Consider the following 25,926-nt stretch of genomic DNA (forward strand, 5'->3'; position numbering starts at 1 on the left):
TTCTTTTGTTTGTCTTCTTTCTCTTTGCCAACTCAATTTCGCATGTGAAGATGTTTCGCAGCAGTTGTCCGGGGGTAATTCTCACTAGGTTTGGATTTACGGGAGACAAATTCCACGGAAGGAGGGATTTCCGGGGTGATCAGAAAAACGATTAGAAATTAAAGTCTTACTAAGCAGAATTTTTCAGGATGAAATGCCCGCAAACAACTTTACGGAGGGGGGAGGGGAATTTTAAGTGATGATGGAATTGTCCAGAGGGAATTACGGGGGGGGGGTGTATTTTAAGCGGAAGGAACTTTCCACGGAGGTGTTTCTCGTGAGAGGAGGAAATTTTTCATGGAGGGTTAGCCAGATTTGCCGGCATTATTTGAAAAACAATCAGAAATCAAATATAAAAACCACGTTTTTAAAACTGAAAGTAAGGAGTAACGTTAAAACTCTAAACGTTAAAAAAAACTAAGTTTTTTTTAACTGAAAGTAAGGAGCGACATTAAAACTTAAAACGAACAGAAATTATTCCGTATATGAAAGGGGCTGTCCCCTCCTCAACGCTTCGCTCTTTAAGAAAAAAGTTTTTTTTTTTATTAAAAACAAATTTGTTATATAGAGTTAAACTTACCGTAAAGATTCAGGCGGTGAGAATGGGCCCGTCCATATAATATAATGAATAATTTATTTTCGGGTTTATTTTGAATGTCGCTCCTTACTTTCAGTTTAAAAAACTTGTTTTTTTATTTAATTTCTGATCGTTTTTTAAACAAAAAAAAAATTAGCGTAAAGAGCGAGGCGCTGAGTAGAGCTCAAAACCCCTATGCCTTCCCAAGGCCAGAATATAATTTGCACTTTACTGAAAAAAATAAAAATGAATGTGCATTGTCAGTTTAATATGTATATACTGATATTTAGTAATCAAAAATATTATTTGATTTATTAAAGTTTTAAAAGTAAAAACATTTATATTTTCTTAGTAAAGTGCAAATTATGTTCTGGCCTTGGAAAAACATAGGGGTTTTGAGCCCTACTCATGTTAATTTCTGCTCGTTTTGAGTTTGACTCGGTTATTTATTGTAATTTCTGTTCGTTTTGGGTTTCATTTATTTATCAATGCTGATTTGTGGTAGTTTCACGCTTGGTAGATTATTTGATTTTATTTTTGCTCATTTTTGTTTTATTAGAGTTCTTTACTTTTCTTTGAGAAACTTATTTTGTAAAAAAGGTTTTTTTAATTAATCACAAATAAGATCCGCTTTAAGTCATTTTAATATTCATTAAGAATATAATGACTTCCCCATAAATAAATTCGAATACAAAGGGTGGCAATAGTAGATTGCTAACTTATGCTTCTACGACCGCACTAGAAATTCCCATGCTATTCTACGACCGCAATAGGACCATGCTATTTGCGTACCGCCATAGGACCATACTATTTGCTTAATGCTCTACACCTTTTCAAACAGAGTGAGTATCCCCTCACACCTGTACTTCCTTGGCTTCTTTCCAAGCAAAGTGATAAAAAAAACACGTTTTTAGCAACATTGTTCATCATGATAGTGAATAAGGTTTCAAACCTACGCCTGAGGCAGTGCAGTTTGACTAGCACATTGCAAAAAGTGAGCAAACCTATAAAGTGGTCAAACATGTTTTGAAACTATAGTCGAGATATAACACAACCAGACTGGTTATTTTTTTGCTATTGATATCAATTGCACAAGAAATTTCACAGGAATATAACAGTACAGTTTCACGCCTACAAGAATATACAGTGTGGTTACACGTGGACATTTTAAAAATCTGGCAACCTATAAATTGGTCCAACATGTTTTGATAGTATGGTCATGGTTGTATAAGACAACCAGACTAGGTTTTTGTTATTGATATCAACTGTACAAGAATGTGCGGCGTAGCTTCACATGCAAATTTAAAAAAAGCTGGCATCCTATTAAGTGGTTCAACATGATTTGAGAGTATAGTTTTTTTTTTTTAAATGGAAAACTAGAGATTGTCAAATTGCGTATTTAGGAATGATTATGTAGGAAAAGCTGTCTATCACCCATGCGTTATCCACTGTTCCATTTTTTTTAAGTATGTGCTATCAAGAGCGGTTTCTGATTTTTTTTTGGGACAATTGCCTTTAGCCAAGAATAGTTTGATATGAATGTGTCGGTAGATAGCATTTGTGAATTGGACTATATGAACGATATTAATTGGATAATAGGGGAAAAAAATAGAGCTAGATAACATTCGCGAATTGGATCGTATGAAGGTGGAGAAAAAAAAGGGGTGGTCTTATGACTTGACCTAGCTTTACTTCTTCGATGTATACTGTATAATACACAAGTGGTGTTTGAGCTGTGTTGTGAATTTAAAATCGAATTTAATGTTATACTATACTAAAAAGTTGACAATAAGAGAGACGTAGATGGCAAAAAAAGAATTTTAGTAACGGATAGCTTTAGTTATTTAATGCGTTTTGTAAAGTACATAAGTGATGGGGTGATGGGGGCGGGGTGTCATAGAGTACTTATAGAGATGTACTGTGGGCCGAAATTCTAGAGAAAAACCCAAGTGGATGACTTGAAAAACAAATTTTTAACAAGAAACGGCTGAAAAGTGTTTTGGGGGAGATGGGTTGATTGGCAGAAGGATGTCTTAGCATAGTTATAGTGTGAGAGGGGGGGGGGGCGATTTTCTAGCGAAAACCTCTTGTGGATGAATTGAAATGAATATTTTTAACAAGAAATGACTGAAAACGTTTTTGGGGAAGATGGGTTGGTTAACTGCAGCATGTGTTAACTTAGTTATAGTGGGGGGCAAGTTTATACCGAAAAACCCGTTTGGATGACTTTAAATAAAAAATTTAAACAAGAAAGGGCTGAAAAGTGTTTGGGGGGGGGGGTTGATTGGCAGAAGGATGTCTTAGCGTAGTTATAGTTGGGGGCGAGTGGCTAGTGAAAAACCCGTGTGGATGACTTTAAATGAATTTTTTTAACACAAAATGACTGACAAGTGTTTTGGGAGAGATGTTTTGATTGGAAGAAGGATGTCTTAGTGTACTTATAGTGTGATAGTAGGGGCCGAGTTGCTAGCGCAGAAATATGTCTTAACGTAGTTATAGTGGGGGGCGAGTTGCTAGTGAAAAACCTTTGTGGATGACTTTAAATAAAATACTTTAACAAGAAAGGGCTGAAAAGTGTTTTGGGGGAGATGGGGTGAGTGGCAGATGGAGGTCTTAGCGTAGTTATAGTGGGGGGCGAGTTGCTAGCGAAAACCCCGTGTGGATGACTTGAAATAAAATATTTTAACAAGAAATGGCGGAAAAGTGTTTAGGGGGAGATGGGTTGATTGGCAGAAGGATGTCTTAGCGTAGTTATAGTGGGGGGCGAGTTGCTAGCGAAAAACCCGTGTGGATGACTTGAAATTAAAATTTTTAACACAAAATGGCTGAAAAGTGTTTGAGGGAGATGGGTTGAGTGGCAGTAGGATGTCTTAGAGTAGTTATTGGGTTAGAGGGGGGGGCAAGTTGCTGGTGAAAAACCCGTGTGAACGACCTGAAAATAAAATTTTTAACGATATAAGTATGAAATATGTTGTTAAGAAGATGAGCTGATTGGTAGAAGGATGTCTTAGCGTAGTTATAGTGTGATAGTGGGGGCCGAGTTGCTAGCGAAAAACCCGTGTGAATGACTTGAAATAAAATTTTTTTAACAAGAAATCTCTGAAAAAATATTTTTGGTTCAAATGTGAAACTTAAGTCCAGTTATGAATCAAAAAATAAACTATATCTGTAGAATCTGAGCTAATAAGGGTTTTTGACCGTAAACTCTAGTTTTTTTGTAAGATAATTATGGAAAATACAATTCTCTGGTTCAAATGTGAAACTTGGTCCATTTTGGATCGAAAAATAAAACTGTTTCCGTAAAATCTGAGCTAATAAGGGTTTTTGACCGTAAACTCTAGTTTTTTGTTAGAAAATTATGGAAAATACAATTCGTTGGTTCATAGGTGAAACTTAAGTCCAGTTTTGGATCGAAAAATAAAATCTGAGCTAATAAGGGTTTTTGACCGTAAACTCTAGTTTCTTGTAAAAAAATTATGGAAAATACAATTTTCTGGTTCAAATGTGAAACTAAGCCTATTTTTGGATCGAAAAATAAAACTATTTCCGTAAAATCTGACCTAATAAGAGTTTTTGACAGTAAACTCTAGTTTTTTGTAAGAAAATTATGGAAAATACAATTCGTTGGCTCATAGGTGAAACTTAAGTCCAGTTATGGATCGAAAAATAAACTATTTCTGTAAAATCTGAGCTAATAAGGGTTTTTGACCATAAACTCTAGTTTCTTGTAAAAAATTATGGAAAATACAATTCTCTGGTTCAAATGTGAAACTAAGCCTATTTTTGGATCGAAAAATAAAACTATTTCCGTAAAATCTGACCTAATAAGAGTTTTTGACAGTAAACTCTAGTTTTTTGTAAGAAAATTATGGAAAATACAATTCGTTGGTTCATAGGTGAAACTTAAGTCCAGTTATGGATCGAAGAATAAAATCTGAGCTAATAAGGGTTTGTGACCGTAAACTCTAGTTTTTTGTAAGAAAGTTATGGAAAATACAATTCTCTGGTTTAAATGTGAAACTTAAGCCCAGTTATGGATCGAAAAATAAACTATTTCTGTAAAATCTGAGCTAATAAGGGTTTTTGACCGTAAACTCTAGTTTCTTGTAAGAACATTACGGAAAATACAATTCTCTAGTTCATATGTGAAACTTAAGTCCAGTTTTGGATACTCATAATGATGAGGACTGATGGTTCTAATTCAATATTTTTTCATAAAAACAAACTATTTGTTTTTAAAACTTTGAAATTATTCAGCTTTATTTATTTTTTTATTTTTTTTGTACGTATCTTAAAATGACAAAATATGCTTAATGCTCTAGCAATTGTACTCTATGATTGGTCAGAGACACGATGTGGCTTTCCCACTGGTATTCTATGTCCGGTTATCAACACTACGTAGTCTATTGCATGTATTAAATCAGTATTTTTACGCAGTGGAACGATAAACACATAAGTCATATTTTTGAAAACAAAGTGAAGATGGAGCATTTTAATAAAGTGTGTTTACATAACAAGGTTATTGTAGGATTGAATGCCGACAAAAAGAAGTATTTAAACTATGAAACAAGTACAAGTAGTAGCACTATTGGAAATGTATGCATGCATTGTCATGATAATAAGGAATTAAATTTCTTTGGAATACTGAAAAAATTCAACTCTTATGTTGGTGGTTATGCGAGATTGAGATCTCCACAGATGATTGCACTCAAAGAGAATGCCAACATAAAAATAATCGTTGATGATAGAGGACAACTCCTTGCTACTGTTGCAGGTAACACATTACCTACTGATACATCCAAACGTCAGCTTTCGGGTATTAGCATTCAACGGAAGGTCAAAAAAGAAAGGCCTACTCTTCTACTAATATCGTAAACCATATATTGTCTACGTGCCGAAACTGTTACCTCTTTAAAAATAATGTGATAATAGACAGTGAAATTACCAGAAAAATAAAAATGGCATTGTCAGAAAATATCACTATGGAATATAAAGATGAATTGATGAAAAAAGACACCAGCAAACGTTACTGCCATTGATCAAACAATCAATGAACCAAATAATACCAAAGACGAAAAGCATATTGAGCCTGTTGATGATACACCAGTAAAAATTGTGTATGACTCAAAATGGAATAATGATTATTCTACTGATTACGAATTATGACAAGACGATAGCTACACTATCAAGAGAGAACATGGCGAACTATTTTATGGAACAGATTCAAAATGTCCAAAGTTAATCATTGAAATTAATAATGTATAATAATATATTTTTTGTATTAATATTCTACATAGCATTATTTCATTAAAAATATTACATTGTTATGTGTTCATTATTTTTAGAGTGAGCTAGCATATCAAACGTTTAGAATGTCTATTAAAACATCGTAGATGTAAGAAAAGTAATTTGCATACATCTATTGTCAGACACATGGGATAACATTGACAAAATCTAGGTATTAGAATGAATAAATTCTTTATCAACATCCATTGTTGGATATGTCATTATGTTATTATGAAAAAATTGTAAGTAACTAAGTAAGTAACAAACTCTTTCTTGAATTCACCTCTTGGATACACAATACAGAAATTTAAATCAGGAAATTACGAAAAAAAAATGAACAAATTCTTTATTAACATTTATTATCGATTGAAGTCGCTTCCTGTACTGGCAATTCAGCAATTTTACAAAATCTAAGTATAAAAGTGATTAATTTCTATATCAACATCCATTTTTTGGATATATAGGAAAAGATTGACAAAATATAAGCGTAGGAGTGATCGAGTTTCATTTATCAACATCTTTTGTCAGATAATTCGAATAAAATTGACAGAATCTAAGTATCAGAGTGAATAATTTTTTTATCAACATCCTTTATCAGGTACATAAAAAAAATTGACAAAATCTAAATTTCAGAGTGAATCAATGCTTTAACAACATCCTTTATCAGATATGTCGGATAAAATTGACAAAATCTAAGTATCAGAGTGACTAAATTCTATATCAGCATCCTTTTCTCGGATACATAGGATAAAATTTACAAAATCTAAGTATCAGATTGATTAAATTCTATATCAACATCCATTTCTCAGGTACATGGGATAACATTGACAAAATCTAGGTATCAGAATGAATAAATTCTTTATTAATATCCGTTGTTGGATATATCATTATGTCGTTTTGAAAAAATTGTAAGTAAGTAAGTAAGTAGGTAAGTAAGTGAGTAAGTAAGTAACAAACTCTTTCTTGAATTCACCTCTTGGATACACAATACAGAAATTTAATTCAGGAAATTATGAAAAAAATATTGATCAAATTCTTTATTAATATTCATTATCAATTGAAGTCGAATCCTAGAGAAACAATACAGCAATTTCACAAAATCTAAGCATAAATGTGAATAAATGTAATGCCAAGATCAGTATCTTGGGCACATATGAAAAAATTGACAAAATCTAAGTGTTAGAGTGAATAATTTTATTTATCAACATCTTTTGTCACATACATCGGATAAAATTGACAAAATCTAAGTGTCAGAGTGAATAAATTTTTTTATCAACATCCTTTGTCAGATACATCAAATAAAATTGACAAAATCTAAATTTCAGATGAATAAATGCTTTAACAACATCCTTTATCGGATATGTCGGACAAAATTGACAAAATCTAAGTATCAGAGTGACGGAAAACATCTTCTGATTTAATACGTGCAATAAACTAGCTAGTGTCGATAACCTGACAATTCTTTGTTTTCTCTTTTTATCACAAACAATTTTCAATGTGTGCAAGGCAGAGCAATTTCATCATAAATTCCACTATTTAATGCCCCCTACGTCCCCCCCCCCGGCCCGTCGCAGCGGGCCCCGTGGCGCTTCCCCGCCCGCAGCAGCGGACGCCGCGGCACTTCCCGGGCAGCCGCAGCGGACCCCGCGGCGCTTCTGGGCGACCGCAGCGGCCCCCCACCCCCCGCCAGGGTCGGGGTGGGCCAGAGGGGGGCATTAAATAGTGGAATTTATGATGAAATTGCTCTGCCTTGCACACATTGAAAATTGTTTGTGATAAAAAGAGAAAAAAAAGAATTGTCCGGTTATCGACACTAGCTATTATATTGCATGTAATAAATTAGAAGATGTTATCCATTACTCTGATACGTGGGTTTTGTCAATTGTATCCGACATATCCAATAATAGATGTTTTTAAAGAATTAATTCATTATGAAATTTAGATTTCGTAAATTTTATTTTATGTATCTGACAAGAGATGTTGAAAAATAAAATTATTCACTCTGACACTTAGATTCTGTCAATTTTATCTGACGTATCTGACAAAAGAGTTGAATTTTTTCGGTATTCTAAAGAAATTTAATTCCTTACTGTCATGACAATGCATGCATATATTTCCAATAGTGCATACATTTCCCCGCGCCGCTGGGTCCACTGCGGCGGGCCGGGAAGCGCCGCGGAGTTCGCTGCGTTGAGCCGGGAAGCGCCACAAGGCCCGCTGCGGCGGGCCGGGGGGCGGGCCGGAGGGAGGCATTAAATAGTGGAATTTATGATGAAATTGCTCTGTCTTGCACACATTTAAAATTGTTTTTGTTAAACAGAGAAAAAAAGAATTGTCCGGTTATCGACACTAACTATTTTATTGCATGTATTAAATCAGAAGATGTTATCCATCACTCTGATACGTGGGTTTTGTCAATTTTATCCGACATATCCGATAAAGGATGTTGTTAAAGCATTTATTCTATCTGAAATTTAGATTTTGTCAATTTCATTTGATGTATCTGACAAAGGATGTTGATAAAAAAAATTATTCACTCTGACACTTAGATTCTGTCAATAATATCCGATGTATTTGACAAAAGATGTTTATAAATAAAATTTATTTACTCTAACACTTAGATTTTGTCGACGTTTTCATCTATATTCCAAAAACGGATGTTGATATAAAATTTAATCACCCTTATACTTAGATTTAGTGGATTTTTTGTATTGCCTGTCTAGGAAGTTACTTAAATGGGTAATTAATGTTAATACGAAGTTGCTTCAATTTGTTTTTCATAATTTACTGAATAAAATTTCTGTATTGTGTATCCAAGAGGTAAATTCAAGAAAGAGTTTGTTTCTTACTTAATCACTTACTTACTTACTTACTTACTTACTTACAATTTATTCATAATGACATAATGACATATCCAACAACGGATGTTGATAAAGAATTTATTCATTCTGGTACCTAGATTTTGCCAATATTATCCCATGTACCTGAGAAATGGATGTTGATATAGAATTTAATGAATCTGATACTTAGATTTTGTCAATTTTATCCGATATTTTATCCTATTTATCCGAGAAAAGGATGTTGGTATAGAATTTAGTCACTCTGATACTTAGATTTTGTCAATTTTATCCGACATATCTGATAAAGGATGTTGTTAAAGCATTTATTCATTCTGAAATTTAGATTTTGTCAATTTTATTTGATGTATCTGATAAAGGATGTTGATAAAAAAAAATTATTCACTCTGATACTTAGATTCTATCAATTTGATTCGATGTATCTGACAAAAGATGTTGATAAAAAAAAATTTTTCACTCTAACACTTAGATTTTGTCAACTTTTTCCTATGTATCCGAGAAATGGATGTTGATATAGAATTTAATCAATCCTATACTTACATTTTTTGAAAGTGCTGTGTTGTCTGTCTAGGAAGCGTCTTCAATCGATAAGTAATATTAATAAAGAATGTGTTCAATTTTTTTTTCATAATTTCCTGAATAAAATTTCTGTATTTATGTATCCAACAGGTGAATTCAAGAAAGAGTTTGTTACTTACTTACAATTTTTTCATAATGACATAATGACATATCCAACAATGGATGTTGATAAAGAATTTATTCATTCTGATACCTAAATTGCGTAAATGCTACCTCTTAATTCAGACAACATATATGTGTAAATTCGGTTTCTTACGTCCCTAATGCTTTAATAGACAGTATACACATTTGACATGCTAGTGTACTTTAAAAATAATGAACATACAACAGTCTAATATAGTCAATGAAATAATGCTATGTAGAATATTAATACAAAAAATATATTATGATACATTATTAGTATCAATGATTAACTTTGGACATTTTGAACCTGTTCTATAAAATAGTTCACCATGTTCTCTCTTGATATTGTAGCTATTGTATTCTCTTAGTTCGTAATCAGTAGAATAATCATTATTCCAATTTGAGTCATACAAAATTTTTACTGGTGTCTCATCAACAGACTCAATATGCTAATCGTCTTTGGTATTATTTGGTTCATTGATTGTTTGATCAATGGCAGTAACGTTCGCTGGTGCTTTGTTTTTCATCGATTCATCTTTATATTCCATAGTGATATTTTCTGACAATGCCATTTTTATTTTTCTGGTAATTTCACTGTCTATTATCACATTATTTTTAAACAGGTAACAGTTTCGGCACGTAGACAAGATATGGTTTACGATATTAGTAGAAGAGTAGGCCTTTCTCTTATTGACCTTCCGTTTAATGCTATTACCCGAAAGCTGACGATTGGATGTATCACTAGGTAATGTGTTACCTGCAGCAGTAGCAAGGAGTTGTCCTCTATCATCAACGATTATTTTTATGTTGGCATTCTCTTTGAGTGCAATCATCTGTGGAGATCTCAGTCTCGCATAACCACCAACATAAGAGTTGAACTTTTTCGGTATTCCAAAGAAATTTAATTCCTTACTGTCATGACAATGCATGCATACATTTCCAATAGTGCTACCACTTTTACTTGTTGCATAGTTTAAATACTTATCCTTGTCGGTATTCAATGCTACAATAACCTTGTTATGTAAACATAATTTATTAAAATGCTCCATCTTCACTTTTTTTTTCAAAGATATGACTTATGTGTTTATCGTTCCACTGCGTAAAAAATACTGATTTAATACATGCAATAGACTAGGTAGTGTTGATAACCGGACATAGAATACCAGTGGGAAAGCCAAATCGTGGCTCTGACCAATCATAGAGTCTAATTGCTAGAGCATTAAGCATATTGTGTCATTTTAAGATACGTACAAAAAAAAATAAAAAAATAAATAAAGTTGAATAATTTCTAGGTTAAAAAAAAAAGTTTGTTTTTATGAAAAAAATGTTTAATTAAAACTATCAGTCCTCATCACTATGAATATCCAAAAATGGACTTAAGTTTCAAATTTGAACCAGAGAATTGTATTTTCCATAATTTTCTTATAAAAAACTAGAGTTTACGGTCAAAAAACCCTTATTAGCTCAGATTTACCAGTGGGAAAGATAGAATACCAGTGGGAAAGCCACATCGTGTCTCTGACCAATAATAGAGTACAATTGTTAGAGCCGTAAGCATATTTTGTCATTTTAAGATACGTACAAAAAAAAATAAAGTTGAATAATTTCGAAGTTAAAAAAAAATAGTTTGTTTTTATGAAAAAATATTGAATTAGAATCATCAGTCCTCATCATTATGCGTATCCAAAACTGGACTTAAGTTTCACATTTGAACAAGAGAATTGTATTTTCCATAATTTTCTTACAAGAAACTAGAGTTTACGGTCAAAAACCCTTATTAGCTCAGGTTTTACGGAAATAGTTGTATTTTTCGATCCAAAAATAGACCTAAGTTTCACATTTGAACCAGAGAATTGTATTTTTCATAATTTTTTTACAAGAAACTAGAGTTTATGGTCAAAAATCCTTATTAGCTCAGATTTTACAAAAATAGTTTATTTTTTGATCCATAACTGGACTTAAGTTTCACATTTGAACCAGAGAATTGTATTTTCCATAATTTTTTTACAAAAAACTAGAGTTTACGGTCAAAAACCCTTAATTATTAATCCTTATTTTTCGATCCATAACTGGACTTAAGTTTCACCTATCAGCCAATGAATTGTATTTACCATAATTTTCTTACAAAAAACTAAAGTTTACGGTCAAAAACCCTTATTAGCTCAGATTCTACAGATATAGTTTATTTTTTGATTCATAACTGGACTTAAGTTTCACATTTGAACCAAAAATATTTTTTGAGAGATTTCTTGTTAAAATTTTTTTATTTCAAGTCATTCACACGGGTTTTTTTCTAGCAAATCGGGCCCACTATCACACTATAGCTACTAAAACACATCCTTCTGTCAATCAACCCATCTCCCCAAAAACACTTTTCAGCCATTTCTCGTTAAAATTTTTATTTCAAGTCATCCACACGGGTTTTTCGCTAGCAACTCGGCCCCCACTATCGCACTATAACTACGCTAAGACCTCCTTCTGCCAATCAACCCATCTCCCCCAAAACACTTTTCAGCCATTTCTTGTTAAAAAATTTTATTTCAAGTCATCCACACGGGTTTTTCGCTAGCAAGTCGCCCCCACTATAACTACGCTAAGACATCCTTCTGTCAATCAACCCATCTCCCCCAAAACCATTTTCAGCCATTTCTTGTTAAAATTTTTCATTTCAAGTCATCCACACGGGTTTTTCGCTAGCAACTCGCCCCCCCCCACTATAACTACGCTAAGACATCCTTCTGCCAATCTACCCATCTCCCCCAAAACAATTTTCAGCTATTTCTTGTTAAAAAATTTTATTTCAAGTCATCCACACGGGGTTTTCGCTAGAAACTCGCCCCCCCCCACTATCACAATATAACTATGCTAAAATATCCTTCTGCGCTAGCAACTCGGTCCCCACTATCACACTATAACTAAGCTAAGACATCCTTCTGCCAATCAACCCATCTCCCCCAAAACACTTTTCTTCCATTTCTTGTTAAAATTTTTTATTTCAAGTCATCCACACGTGTTTTTCGCTAGCAACTCGCCCTCCACTATAACTGCGCTAAGAAATCCTTCTGCCAATCAACACATGCCCCCCCCAGAAAAAAAAAAAACACTTTTCAGCCATTTCTTGTTAAAAACTTTTATTTCAAGTCATCCACACGGGGTTTTCGCGAGCAACTCTTCCCCCCCTCTATAACTACGCTAAGACATCCTTCTGCCAATCAACCCATCTTCCCCAAAACACTTTTCAGCCATTTCTTGTTAAAAACTTTTATTTCAAGTCATCCACACGGGTTTTTCGCTAGCATCTCGCCTCCCACTATAACTACGCTAAGACATCCTTCTGCCAATCAACCCATCTCCCCCAAAACAATTTTCAGCTATTTCTTGTTAAAAATTTTTATTTTAAGTCATCCACACGGGGTTTTCGCTAGAAACTCGCCCCCCCCACTATCACAATATAACTATGCTAAAACATCCTTCTGCGCTAGCAACTCGGTCCCCACTATCACACTATAACTAAGCTAAGACATCCTTCTGCCAATCAACCCATCTCCCCCAAAACACTTTTCTTCCATTTGTTGTTAAAATTTTTTATTTCATGTCATCCACACGTGTTTTTCGCTAGCAACTCGCCCTCCTCTATAACTGCGCTAAGAAATCCTTCTGCCAATCAACACATGCCCCCCCCAGAAAAAAAAACACTTTTCAGCCATTTCTTGTTAAAAACTTTTATTTCAAGTCATCCACACGGGGTTTTCGCAAGCAACTCTTCCCCCCCCCTCTATAACTACGCTAAGACATCCTTCTGCCAATCAACCCATCTCCCCCAAAACACTTTTCAGCCATTTCTTGTTAAAAAATTTTATTTCAAGTCATCCACACGGTATTTTCGCTAGCATCTCGCCCCCCCCACTATCACACTATAACTGTTCTAAGACTTCCCTCTCCCAATCAACCCATCTCCCCAAAACACTTGTCATCCGTTTCCCGTTAAAAATTTTATTTTCAAGTCATCCACTCGGGTTTTTCACTAGGAATTCGGCCCACAGTACAGCACTATAAGTACTCTAAGACACCCCGCACCCATCATTCCGCCAGTTGTGTAGTCATCCACACGGGTTTTTCGCTAGCAACTTGCCCCCCCCACTATAACTAAGCTAAGACATCCTTCTGCCAATCAACCCATCTCCCCCAAAACACTTTTCAGCCATTTCTTGTTAAAAATTTTTTTTTCAAGTCATCCACATGGGTTTTTCGCTAGCAACTCGCCCCTCACTATAACTACGCTAAGAATCCTTCTGCCAATCAACCCATCTCCCCCAAAACACTTTTTAGCCAGTTCTTGGTAAAATTTTTTATTTCAAGTCATCCACACGGGTTTTTCGTTAGCAACTCACCCCCCCCCCTATCACACTATAACTACGCTAAGACATCCTTCTGCGAATCAACCCATCTCCCCCAAAACACTTTTCAGCCATTTCTCGTTAAAAATTTTATTTTCAAGTCATTCACTCGGGTTTTTCGCTGGGAATTCGGCCCACAGTACAGCACTATAAGTACTCTAAGACATCCCGCTCCCATCACCCCACCACTTGTGTATTATACAGAACACATCGAAGAAGTAAAGCTATCCGTTATTAAAATTCTTTCTTGCCATCTACATCTCTCTTAGTATCAACTTTTTATTATAGTATAACGTTAAACTCTATTTTAAATTAACAACACTGTTCAAACACCACTTATGTATTATACAGTACACATCGAAGAAGTAAAACTAGGTCAAGTCATAAGACCACCCCTTTTTTTCCCCACCTTCATACGATCCAATTCGCGAATGTTATCTAGTTCTATTTTTTCCCCTATTATTCAATTAATATCGTTCGTATAGTCCAATTCGCAAATGCTATCTACCGACACATTCATATCAAACTATTCTTGGCTAAAGGCAATTGTCCCAAAAAAATCAGAAACCGCTCTTGATAGCATATACTTAAAAAAAATGGAACAGTGGATAACGCATGGGTGATAGACAGCTTTTCCTACAAAATCATTCCTAAATACGCAATTTGACAATCTCTAGTTTTCCATTTAAAAAAAAAAACAAAAAAAAACAAATAACTATACTCTCAAATCATGTTGGACCACATTATAGGTTGCCAGCTTTAAAATGTGCACGTGAAGCTACGCTGCACATTCTTGTACAGTTGATATCAATAACAAAAACCTAGTCTAGTTGTCTTATACAACCATGACCATACTATCAAAACATGTTGGACCACTTTATAGGTTGCCAGCTTTTTAAAATGTCCACGTGTAACCACACTGTATATTCTTGTAGGCGTTAAACTGTACTGTATATTCTTGTGAAATTCCTTGTGCAATTGTTATCATTAGCAAGAAAAACCAGTCTGGTTGTGTTATATAATCTCGACTATACTCTCAAAACATGTTGGAGCACTTTATAGGTTTGCTCGCTTTTTGCAATGTGCACGTCAAACTGCACTGCCTCAGGCGTAGGTTTCAAACCTTATAAACTATCATGATGAACAATGTTTCTAAAAACGTGTTTTTTTTATCACTTTGCTTGGAAAGGTGCCAAGGAAGTACAGGTGTGAGGGGATACTCACTCTGTTTGAAAAGATGTAGAGCATTAAGCAAATAGTATGGTCCTATGGCGGTACGCAAATAGCATGGTCCTAATGCGGTCGTAGAATAGCAGGGGAATTCCTAGTGCGGTCGTAGAAGTATAAGTTAGCAATCTACTGGCAATTACAAAGAACCCTATATCTCAAAGTAAAGTTTTTTTTTTTATTAGAAATAAATAATTTAAAAAAAACAACAACCTTAGCCAAGGGAAAGCAGAGCTCGACATTTGAGCTTAATGCATAAATTGAAAGCGATTCTGTCATTCAGAAGTCCTATATCCGAACAAGAGTAATCTTAAAGACATTTTTTTTTAAATAATGTTGGGAAATCCGGCGCCCCCTTCATAGCAATGTCCCTTCCCCTATGAAAACTTCCTTAATGAAAAGATCCTTGCATATAACCCCCGAAGCACCCCCACCCCCAACTACCAGAAGAAATTCCCCCTGAAAACGTCTGTATACTTCCCAATAACCAATACTATATGTTAACATTGGGTAAAGTTCATAACTTTCAGCCCTCTCCCTGGGGACTTTGGGGGATTAAGTCATCTTCAAAGGAACATTTACTGTATTTTTCGACTCTGCTGATAAAATAGTTGTCTCAAAGTTTTGATCGAGTGATTCTGGGGAAAAAATTAGCACGGGATTTGGCGTAGTTGCCCTCCAATTTTTTGGTCACTTAAAAAGACATCTATAACTTTTAGTTTTCGTTCCAATGATTCCTCCCACGATATTCTAGGACCACTGGGTCGATACAATCACCCCTGGGAAAAAAAAAAAAAAAAAAAAAAAAAAAAAAAAAAAAAAAACACGCATCCCGGTTCTTTCTTCTGCCAAAAAATTGAAAAGTACAAATTTTTTTAAATAGGAGCTTGAAACCGCTACAGTAGGGTTCACTGTTACGCTGAATATGATGGTGTGATTTTCATCAATGTTCTATAATTTTTAGAGGGTCTTTCCCCCTTTTTTCGAAAATCAGCCAAATTTTCTCAGGCGCATAACTTTTGATGGGTATGATTAAACTTGATGAAACTTATATATTTGAAATAAGAATTAAAATCTGATTCTTTTGATGTATCTATTGGTATCAAAATTCCGTTTTTTAGAGTTTCGGTTACCATTGAGCCGGGTCGCTCCTTACTTACAGTTCGTAACCACGAACTGCTTGAAAACTTAAAAAAGTAGAAATTTCTTCAAGTTCTTTGCTTTCAAGCTTCGAAATTATATTAATGTACACAAATATTGATGTAGAAGCAGCCGAAACTCTTCTAGAAAGAAAGCTGTTAAGAAATTTGGATTTGATTAGTGGCAAAACAGATTTGGAAATTTCTGTAATTATGTATTTAGCGAGGTTGTGCAATAAGTTCTCTTAATTTTTTTCAATTCAGAGGGGAGTATTTCGAACAAATAAATGGTTTACCTATGGGGGTCCCTTTATCCCCTTTATTAGCTAATAGTTTTGTTGAGATTATTGAAACAACTGCTTTAGATTCATATTTTTTTAAACATATTTTTTTTGGACGGTATATGGATGACATAATTTCAGTATGGGATAATGGGGAGGATTTAAATTTTACTGTTGAATTACAAGAGAATGGGAAACTTCCTTTTCTTGATGTTATTATTTTGAAAAATAAAAATAGTCTGGATTTTAAAATTTACAGAAAACCGACAAATAACAATAGATTTTTGTCTCATAGTTCCGGTCACGCTCGCCAAGTAAAAATTGGTTTGATCATTTCTTTAACTGACCAGATCTTTAGTATTTGCTCTCCAAAATTTTTTGAGGAGTTGTTTTTTTCTAAGGAAAATACTAATAAGCAACACGTATCCAGAGTGGTTAATTAACCAGACGTTTTCAAAAAGAAGAAAAAGGTTTCTAGAGATTTCTAAGGAAGTCTTGGAGACATATCTGGAGAAGGAGGTTTTTTGTTCCTTGCCATAGTACCCGGGCTAACTGAAAGACTTAAAAGAATTTTACAGAATAATGGTCTAAGGGTAGCTTTAAAGAGTAATAATGCTTTGGGTAGTTTTCTAAATTCTGGAAAAGATCTAACTTCATTGGGGCAACAAAGTCGGATTTATCAGATCCCATGTAATTGCAGAAGCTCATATGTGGGACGTACTAACCAGAGTCTGAAAATGAGATTATTACAGGATGAAGATTCTATTTCTGCGGCTTTAAAGCAAGATTCTAAGTCTGAAGGTTTTACTTCAGCCCTTTCAGAACATATTTTCAATTTTCCAGACCATTTTATTTTGTTCAAGAATGTCTCTTTGATTTAAAAGGATCGGGGTTTAAAGCAAAATTTTCGTGAAACTCTTGAAATAAAGAAAATCTTATTCAAGAATATTGCTTTGAATCGGGATACAGGTGAATATGGGCTGAACTCTATCTATGATAATTTATCAATTTCTGACAGAGTAAAGTTCAATTCACCCAATGTAGTTGACCTTTGTCCAAATGTTATATCATTGAACGCTAATGAACCGAATCCAAGAAGGTCAAAGAGAATAGCTTCCGCCTTTGCTTTGAAAAGAATTAGAGAATTAAACAATATGTAGTTTTATTTGATTTCGTATATAAACTATTGTTTTTAATTGTTTTAGTTTAGTTTTACCACTGATGACGGTCAGTGTATATGTGACCGAAATATCTGGTATTTTTTGTGAATTTCTATACACTGTCTATTAAAAAAGATTTTATCCCTATTTCGAACTTTTATTGTCATGGAAAGGCAATGTGGTCTCCGAAATTATCAACTGGGGGGAGGGGGATATTTTCCGGTTGGGGGTATTTTCCGCGGGAGGGGGGTAACCACTGGCTCCCACTGTCTACATACCGTAATAGTTGCTTGTTCTGTTATCTTCATTTTGTGATATTTTCTCCGTTCGTTGTTGGTTATCGTTAGTTTGAAAAAGGTTGATTACCTACTTAGGTGGAGAGCCGAGACAAAAGCTATTTTTGCTTTGTGTTTTGGAACTTTTTGTTTGAATTTATTTCTTAGATGAATCAGACCTTTCCTGAACGTTGAGTAATAAAAAACTGTTTTGAAAGTATTTGAACTTTGAGAACGTAGATAACAAAAAAGTTTCACGAATTCAGAATGGTTTTATGACCAGTATTTGGATTCCTAGTTGCTCTGGCATCAGACATTCGTGTTTCAGTTTATTTCAACAGTCCTGTCAATATTCTCTGAAAAGCTCACCTTCGTCTTGCCCTTCGTCTTTTTTGAAAGTAATGGTCAAACGTACTCACCTTTCTCAATAACATGTACTATACGTAAACAATGGACGGACTGCCTACCTTGCGGCCATTGCCCTGAGAGCTGGGGAGGGGGGGGGGTATTTCCAAAGACACAATTACTGGACTTTTCAACCATGCTGAACAAAATGGCTATCTTAAACATTTTATTGCATGTATTTGAGTGAATGATGGGAGGGGGGTTGGTTGCCCTCCAATCACTTTTGACTCTTAAAATGGACACTCAAACTTTCAATTTTCCATCGAATAGTAAAACTTGATTAATAAACGTGATTGACAAAAAAACTCCACAAGGCCCGGGGCAAGGGCTGTAGGGTATTGCAAGTTAGTCATTTTTGAAATATAAGGTTATTAAAGACGGGACGGTCATACTAACTTTGGAGGAGAGTCATTCGATTCGAGATCCAATGTTCAAGTTCGATTTTGAAGAATCAAAGGTAATCAGACGACAACCAGCCTCTCCCTCTTAACCACCAATTTTTTCTCCAATTGCATCCGACCAAAATAGGAAAAAAAATAATTTTGTTCAAAATGGTCTAAAGATAAAAAAAACAGGCTTCCGGGGTCAAAAACACCGCCAGCAGCTCCCAGGGAAAGGGCTGCAAGTTAATCTAGTTACTCATTGTTAACACCTAAGGTTTTTAGAGGAAAGATTTTTGTATGAACTTTGGAGAGGGCTCATCCGATTGGAAATCAAAAGTTCTTGTGCACTTTTTAAGAGTCAAAAGTGATCGGAGGGCTTCTTCCCCCAACCTCTTTTTTTGCCAAATACATACGGTCTAGATTTTGAGATGAGCCATTTTATTTAAAATGAAGTTCAAAGGTTATATAACTATGTCTTGAGGGTTCACAACCCTCAGTCCCTGGTGCAAGGGATGTAAGTTATGCAAGTTGCCTATTGTTAACATTAAGTTTTTTTTATCAAGAAAAAAGGGCATTTTTGATCCTAGAAATAAAAAAAAGTATGGTCCACTAAGGTCAAACTATAAAGGAATGTCAAGGAGAATGCCAAACACAACTAAAAAAAATATTTGTTCCTTTATTAGTTTTGAAAAGGAAATACCAGCAATATCTAGAACGGCTGATGTTATCAGCCGTCATATAATTCGGAAAATGTTTAGAAGCATCTTTAACTAAATCAAAAGGTACTATATGTATCCAGTTTTAAGAAGACGTATCTGCAATGCGTGAAGAACAGCCGAGGGTATAAACCTGAGGGTATGAAATTCGAACTTTCAGGGCATGTTGATGGAATGTTGAAAAAAAGGCTGGAGTGCAACCAGTCCCCTTCCCATGTCCTTTTTAGTTGCAATCTCCTTAATTACACCTGATGAATATTCGTTATCTAGATTCAAAAGTTCAAATATTTTCAACACAGATGTTTATTATTAAACATTCAGAGAGGTCTGATTTATCTGAAAAAAGTAAAATAAATCTGCTTTAATAGTTTGTGACATCTGATTTTCTTTTTTTTGGCGAAAATAAAACAGAGCTTTTTTATGAATGATCTTGACAGGCGTTTATATCTTGACTTTAGAAAACAAACAATTTGAAATAAGACTGAACGTATAAGGATTCTAACTAATGTTTTACCTAATGATTTTGCCTCTTATTTTTAGAATACTGAAAAACTGAGTATTGTGGTTCAGTTGCACGAGGGTTCAGTTTGATGGAGTTGAGTTGTACGGTGGTTCAGTTACACGAGGGTTCAGTTGCACGGGGGTTCAGTTGCATGGGGGTTCGGTTATACGGGGGTTCAGTTGCGCGGTAGTTCAGTTGCACGGTGGTCAGTTACAGGGGTTTAGTTGCTTGGGGTTCAGTTATACGATGGCTTAGTTACACGCACACCAGAATTATAAACCACATTTAGACCAAGTATTAGTGAAAAGGAAACGAAGAAATATCATTTGTATGCAGCATTTGTGGACTTTAAAGGTGCATTTGATAATGTAGATTAAATAAAAAAAACAAGTTTTTTAAACTGAAAGTAAGGAGCGACATTAAAACTTAAAACGAACAGAAATTATTCCGTACATGAAAGGGGCTGTCCCCTCCTCACCGCCTCGCTCTTTATTCCGTATATGAATGGGGCTGGCCCCTCCTCAACGCCTCGCTCTTTACGCTAAAGTTTGACTGTCTCACAATTTTTTTTTTAAAACAATAAAAAACTTTAGCGTAAAGAGCGAGGCGTTGAGGAGGGGACAGCCCCTTTCATATACGGAATAAAGAGCGAGGCGTTGAGGAGGGGACAGCCCTTTCATGTACGGAATAATTTCTGTTCGTTTTAAGTTTTAATGTCGCTCCTTACTTTCAGTTTAAAAAACTTGTTTTTTTTATTTAATTTCTGATCGTTTTTTAGTTAATGCAGCTTTTATTTGCATAAAAATTTTACTTTTCTTTTGCTAAATGAATGTCTTTACAAATTAACTTACGTAACTAACTTCTATATTCGTATATTTTTCTTCTGGCAAAAATTCAAAGTTGCAGATTTTTGCAGATATGAGCTTGAAACCTATGTAATAGGGTTTTCTGATACGCTGAATCTGACGTTGTGATTTTCATTAAAATTCTTCCACTTGTAGGGGATGTTTCCCCCTCTTTAAAAAATCGAGTAAATTTCCTCAGGCTTGTTGCCTTTGATGAGTAATACTAAACTTAATAAAACTTATATATTGATGATAAAAATGATAAACACCTTATTTCGAAATATATATTGACATCAAAATTTTGTTTTTAAAAGTTTCGAGTACTCGTGAACCGTATCGCGTGTTTTTTTATAGTTTTTTTTTATTACGCCTTCGTTAATTATGATATGAGGGGGTTCTGGCCATTGTCAATAAGACTCTCTTTAAGTTTAAAGTTTAAAAAAAAATTTGATTCACAAACCCCTGAATCACAAAGGCCGTTTAATTAGAATAGATAGCTCTTTTGAAAGCACTAAAAAAAAACTGTAGCTTAAAGAGCGAGGTATTGACTTGGAGGAGAACCCCCTCACATACGTTATAATTTCTGTTCGTTTTAAGTTCTAATATTCCTTCTTACATTTCAGTTGAAAAAACTTGGTTTTTTTTTATTTAATTTCTGATCGTTTTTTAAATAATGCTTGGAAATCCGGCGCCCCCTTCATAGAAATGTCCCTTACCCCAAAGAAACATCCTCCACGGAAATATTCTCCAGAGTAACTCCCTCCTCTAGCCCCCCTCCAGAAAAAATCCTTCCTGAAAATGGTTGTATACTTCCCAATAACCAATAAATAATGCTGGCAAGTCCGGCGCCCCCTTCATGGCGATTTCCCTTCCCCCATGAAAACTTCCTTCATGAACAGATCCTCCAACATAACCCCCGACCCACCCTTCTCTCCCCCTAACAGAAAAAAAAACTCCTGTAAACTTCTGTATACTTCCGAATAACCAATACTATATGTTAACATTGGGTAAAGTTCATATCTTTTAGCTCTCCCTCTGGGTACTTCGGGGGATTAAGTCATCCCAAAAGACATATTTATCATATTTTCGACCATGCTAAACAAAATGGCTATCTCAAAATTTTGATCGGGTGACTTTGGTAAAAAAATAAGCGTGGGAGGGGGCCTAGTTGCCCTCCATTTTTTTTTGTAAATTAAAAAGGGCAATATAAATTTTAATTTCCGTTCAAATGAGCCATCCCAAGATATTATTGGACCACGGGTTCCATACTATAACCCCTGGGAAAAAAAAAAAAAAAAAAAAAAAAAAACAAACAAACAAATAAAACCCCAACCGGGATATTTCTTCTGGCAAAAAATGCAAAAAAACACATTTTTGTTGATAGGAGCTTGAAACCTCTACAGTAGGGTTATCTGATACGCTGAATATGATGGTGTGATTTTCATTAAGGTTCTATAACTTTTAGGGGGTCTTTCCCCCTTTTTTTGAAAATCAGCCAAATTTTCTCAGGCGCGTAACTTTTGATGGGTAGCTCTAAACTTGATGAAAGTTATATATTTGAAATCAGCATTGAAATCTGATTCTTTTGATATATCTATTGGTATCAAAAACCCGTTTTCTAGAGTTTCGGTTACCATTGAGCCGGGTCGCTCCTTACTTACAGTTCGTTACCACGAACTGTTTGATAGAGTGCTACTTACGGATCACTGTAGTTAAATTAACTATCTATACTATCTAATATATATCTACCTACAGTGTTACGGAGAGTCTATTAGAGGCAGGTCTTCCAATACTTTTTATAGCTATTTAGGTAGAAATTTATAGGGCAACTAAATTAGTGGTTAGGGTTGTTAGGAATTTGCTTAGGATAGCACTATATAAGATAGGAGTAAATCAGGGATGCACCCTGTCTCCTAGGTTATTCAGTATTCATATAAACAGCCTAGAAAATTTATGGATGAAAAAGGAGCTGCAACCTTGACACTGGATGTGTCAAGGTTATGCATGCTCCTATTCGTAGATGCTAAAGTTTTAGTTGCAGATTCTGGTCAGAAATTACAGAAGCTATTGAATTTATAACAGAAAATTTCATCTAATAAGAAACTTGAGTTGATTGTGTGTAAAACAGTAGTTTTAATGTTTAGAAAGGGTCGTTAATTAACTGAAGAATATACATTTACTTTGGAGGTAAAGAGCTCGAAGTTATGGACGAATGAAAATATTTAGGGGTGACGTTCAAGGCCAAGGGTAAACTATTTAGTTGGGATATAGAACGTAGCGAGGAAATAAGTAAGATGTGTTCGAATTTAATTTTAAGGTAGATAAGGGATAGGAGAAATATTAGCATGTACTGTAGACTGGTGAATATGGTTAAGTTTTGCGAGCGTATAGTGAAGATGCCACGAGTACGGCTACTTAAATTTGCTTATTTAGAAGCTATTACAGATAAATCTCCAAGTTCATGGCCGTACCGGGTAAGGAAAATTTTACAAGATGGTGGAGTGGAGGAAATGTTGAGTAATGGATTAAGTGTAGATAAAGAGGTTGCAAAGATGATACGTAATATATTACGAGATCAAGAAATACAGGTTTGACAGTATGGAAGAAGCCTTTCTGATTCCCTGCAACTCTATGTGTCAGTGAAGTAGACATGGGGTAAAGGGGTTTTGCTTCGTTTAGATTTAAAAAAGGAGGAATCGAAGTATTTAATTGAAATAAGGGAAAATAGTCAACCACCTGGGATAAGGAGGTATTTAGGGATAAGGAAGGGCAAAATATTTCTTACTTTTACCCGATGTGTGGAAGTGTGGGTCATAACGAGCCCTGCTGTGGTAGTGTCGGGCTCAAAATCGTCATATCAAAATTTTGAGATAGTCAGTTTGTTCAGCATAGTTGAAAGGCCGAATAATTATGCCTTTGGAGATGATTGGTAATATTTTACAAGATCAAGAGATACAAGTTTGACAGTATGAAAGAGGCCTTTCTGATTCCCTGTGCCTCCACTCGTCAGTGAAGGAAATGGGTGAAAGGGTTTATATTGCCATGGTCCTAAGGCTTATAGCGTAATAAAACTTACTTACTTACATTCTGTATTTAACGTGTTGTGATTTCATTTTCCCTTGAAATGAAAACTAAACCGGATCTGCTGTCAATGTGTTTGAGAAGGAGGGTTTGTACCTAGAAAATTCAGTTGCATTGGTGCCATATCGGTACAAAACAGTACAAAGAGACAGGGCAGGAAAGAACTTTGTTTAGAGTGCAAAGTATTGGGTATAAACGACCCTGTGTGTACTTAACCCATACCAACACACCTATCCATACTTCTAAGATGCATTTGACAGTCACTTCAAAAATTTGTAACTTGCCAATATTTGCCCCCGTATCAACACTAAAAATCTCCAATCTTAGGATACTCAGACAACTATTAGCGATAGATATTTAAATACCGATAAAAGTATGTGTACCCATTTGTGGTTTTTCTTTTTAGTGAGAGACTGGAAAATACTTTTCGATCTTGTCCAGTGGATAGACCTTACTTAAACATTGGAGACAAGTCTACTGGGGCCTTCTACGTGACTGGGTGCCCTGCTAGATAAAGATAACTTTTGCCTGCCATATATGGTAATTCAGCAAGCCCAGTGAATTCATTATCTAGTCTTTTTTATGTGTTTTAAGTTGTGATTTTTTTTTTTAAATTGTCTTATTTTTTGTATCTGGACTTTCATTAAAGCTGCCATCTAACTTACAGCTAATTAATATCCTGTTCTGTACATACTATATTTTTATTTTAATTTGTTTTGCATAATGAATTTTCATTGACTTTTCTATTTATTCTGTTTCCACGTTAAACAGAACGAAATACAACAAAACGAACATTTTCTTTAGACAATAAACGAAACCAACAAAAACAAGGTTTGCACAGGTGTTTCATAAACAATGCTTATCTGCTGTAAAAAAAAAAAAAAAAAAAAAAAAAAAACTACAGAAAAAAAAACAAATTACCGTGGATTGTCAGTTTAATTTACATATACTAATATTCATTCCTTAAAGTTTTAATATTTTTTTATTAAGTAAAAAAAGGGAAAAAATTTAAAATCTATTTTTTTTCACTAAAGTGCAAATTGTGCTCTGATCTTGAGAAGGTATGGGGATTATCAGTTAATTTTTGCTCGTTTTGAGTTTGACTTGGCTATTAATTGTAATTTCTGTTTGTTTTGAGTTCCATTTATTTATTGTTGGTGATATGTGGTAGTTTTACCCTTAGAAGATTATTTGACTTTATATCTTCTCATTTTTTGCTTAATAGAGATCTTTACTTTTCTCTGAAAAACTTGTTTTGTGAAAAAAATGTTTAAATAACTTTTGTTCATTTTTTTATTGACATAGTATTTATCATAAAAAAAATTATATTTGATATCTTTTCGTTTTTCTATAAGAATCCAATATTTTGCTGGCTATTTGTAAGTTGGAGAAACTTTTTCAACAATTTTTAATCCTGACACAATAGGTGTTTTTTAATTTAATTTTATACCTCCTCAAGTTTACCTGAAAAATACAACTTAATATCATTCCCAAAAGATTCTATCTATGCTCTTTGAAAACCTGGATACACTTCATTTTGCACAATCTTTTTGTTTTTTTTTAAATTGTAACAGCAAAAGTAGTAATAGTAGTAGTCACAAAAATTTCAACTTAATACCCCCGTTCTCCATATGTTGCTGAGGTGTCTTATTGGCAACCATAAACACAATACATTTTGATTTAGTTTAAAGCAACATTTAATTTTAAAGCATAATGGGCCAATTGCATAATTGGGGGGCAGGTTGACATACCCAATATACCTGGAGACAGAGTTGCTGGAGCGTTCTACTATGCTGAACAAAATGGCTGTCTCAAAATTTTGACGGGGTGTTTTTGGGAAATAAATGGGCTCAAGAGAATGTTTACTTGCGCTCCAGACTGTTTTAATATTAAAAGGGGAAATACAACTTTTAATTTTGAATTGAATTAGCTCGTTTAAAAGTTTCAATAATATTTTTAGCTATTGTAGAGTGGTGCTGCCGATGATGTTGCTTATATGCCATTTTGAAAACCTGCAACCATACAGTTTTTTCGTTTATTGAAAATCCCCTAA

The 25,926-nt window shown here is 34.5% G+C and overlaps 1 protein-coding gene across 1 annotated transcript in view; it reads left to right on the forward strand.

Annotated features, from left to right (window-relative positions):
- LOC148944796 (pancreatic lipase-related protein 2-like) overlaps nt 1-24,537 on the forward strand; it is a 147,053-nt gene extending 122,516 nt beyond the window's left edge. Inside the window, exon 11 of the mRNA XM_089100809.1 lies at nt 24,280-24,537. Coding sequence (XP_088956935.1) covers nt 24,280-24,388 — 109 coding nt within the window. The 3' untranslated portion in view covers nt 24,389-24,537. The remainder of the gene's footprint in view (nt 1-24,279) is intronic.
- The last annotated feature ends 1,389 nt before the right edge of the window (nt 24,538-25,926 follow it).

This window comes from Artemia sp. Qi Xiang Cuo, chromosome 14 (assembly GCF_049724085.1).
Source record: "Artemia sp. Qi Xiang Cuo chromosome 14, ASM4972408v1, whole genome shotgun sequence".
NCBI lineage: Eukaryota > Metazoa > Arthropoda > Branchiopoda > Anostraca > Artemiidae > Artemia > Artemia sp. Qi Xiang Cuo.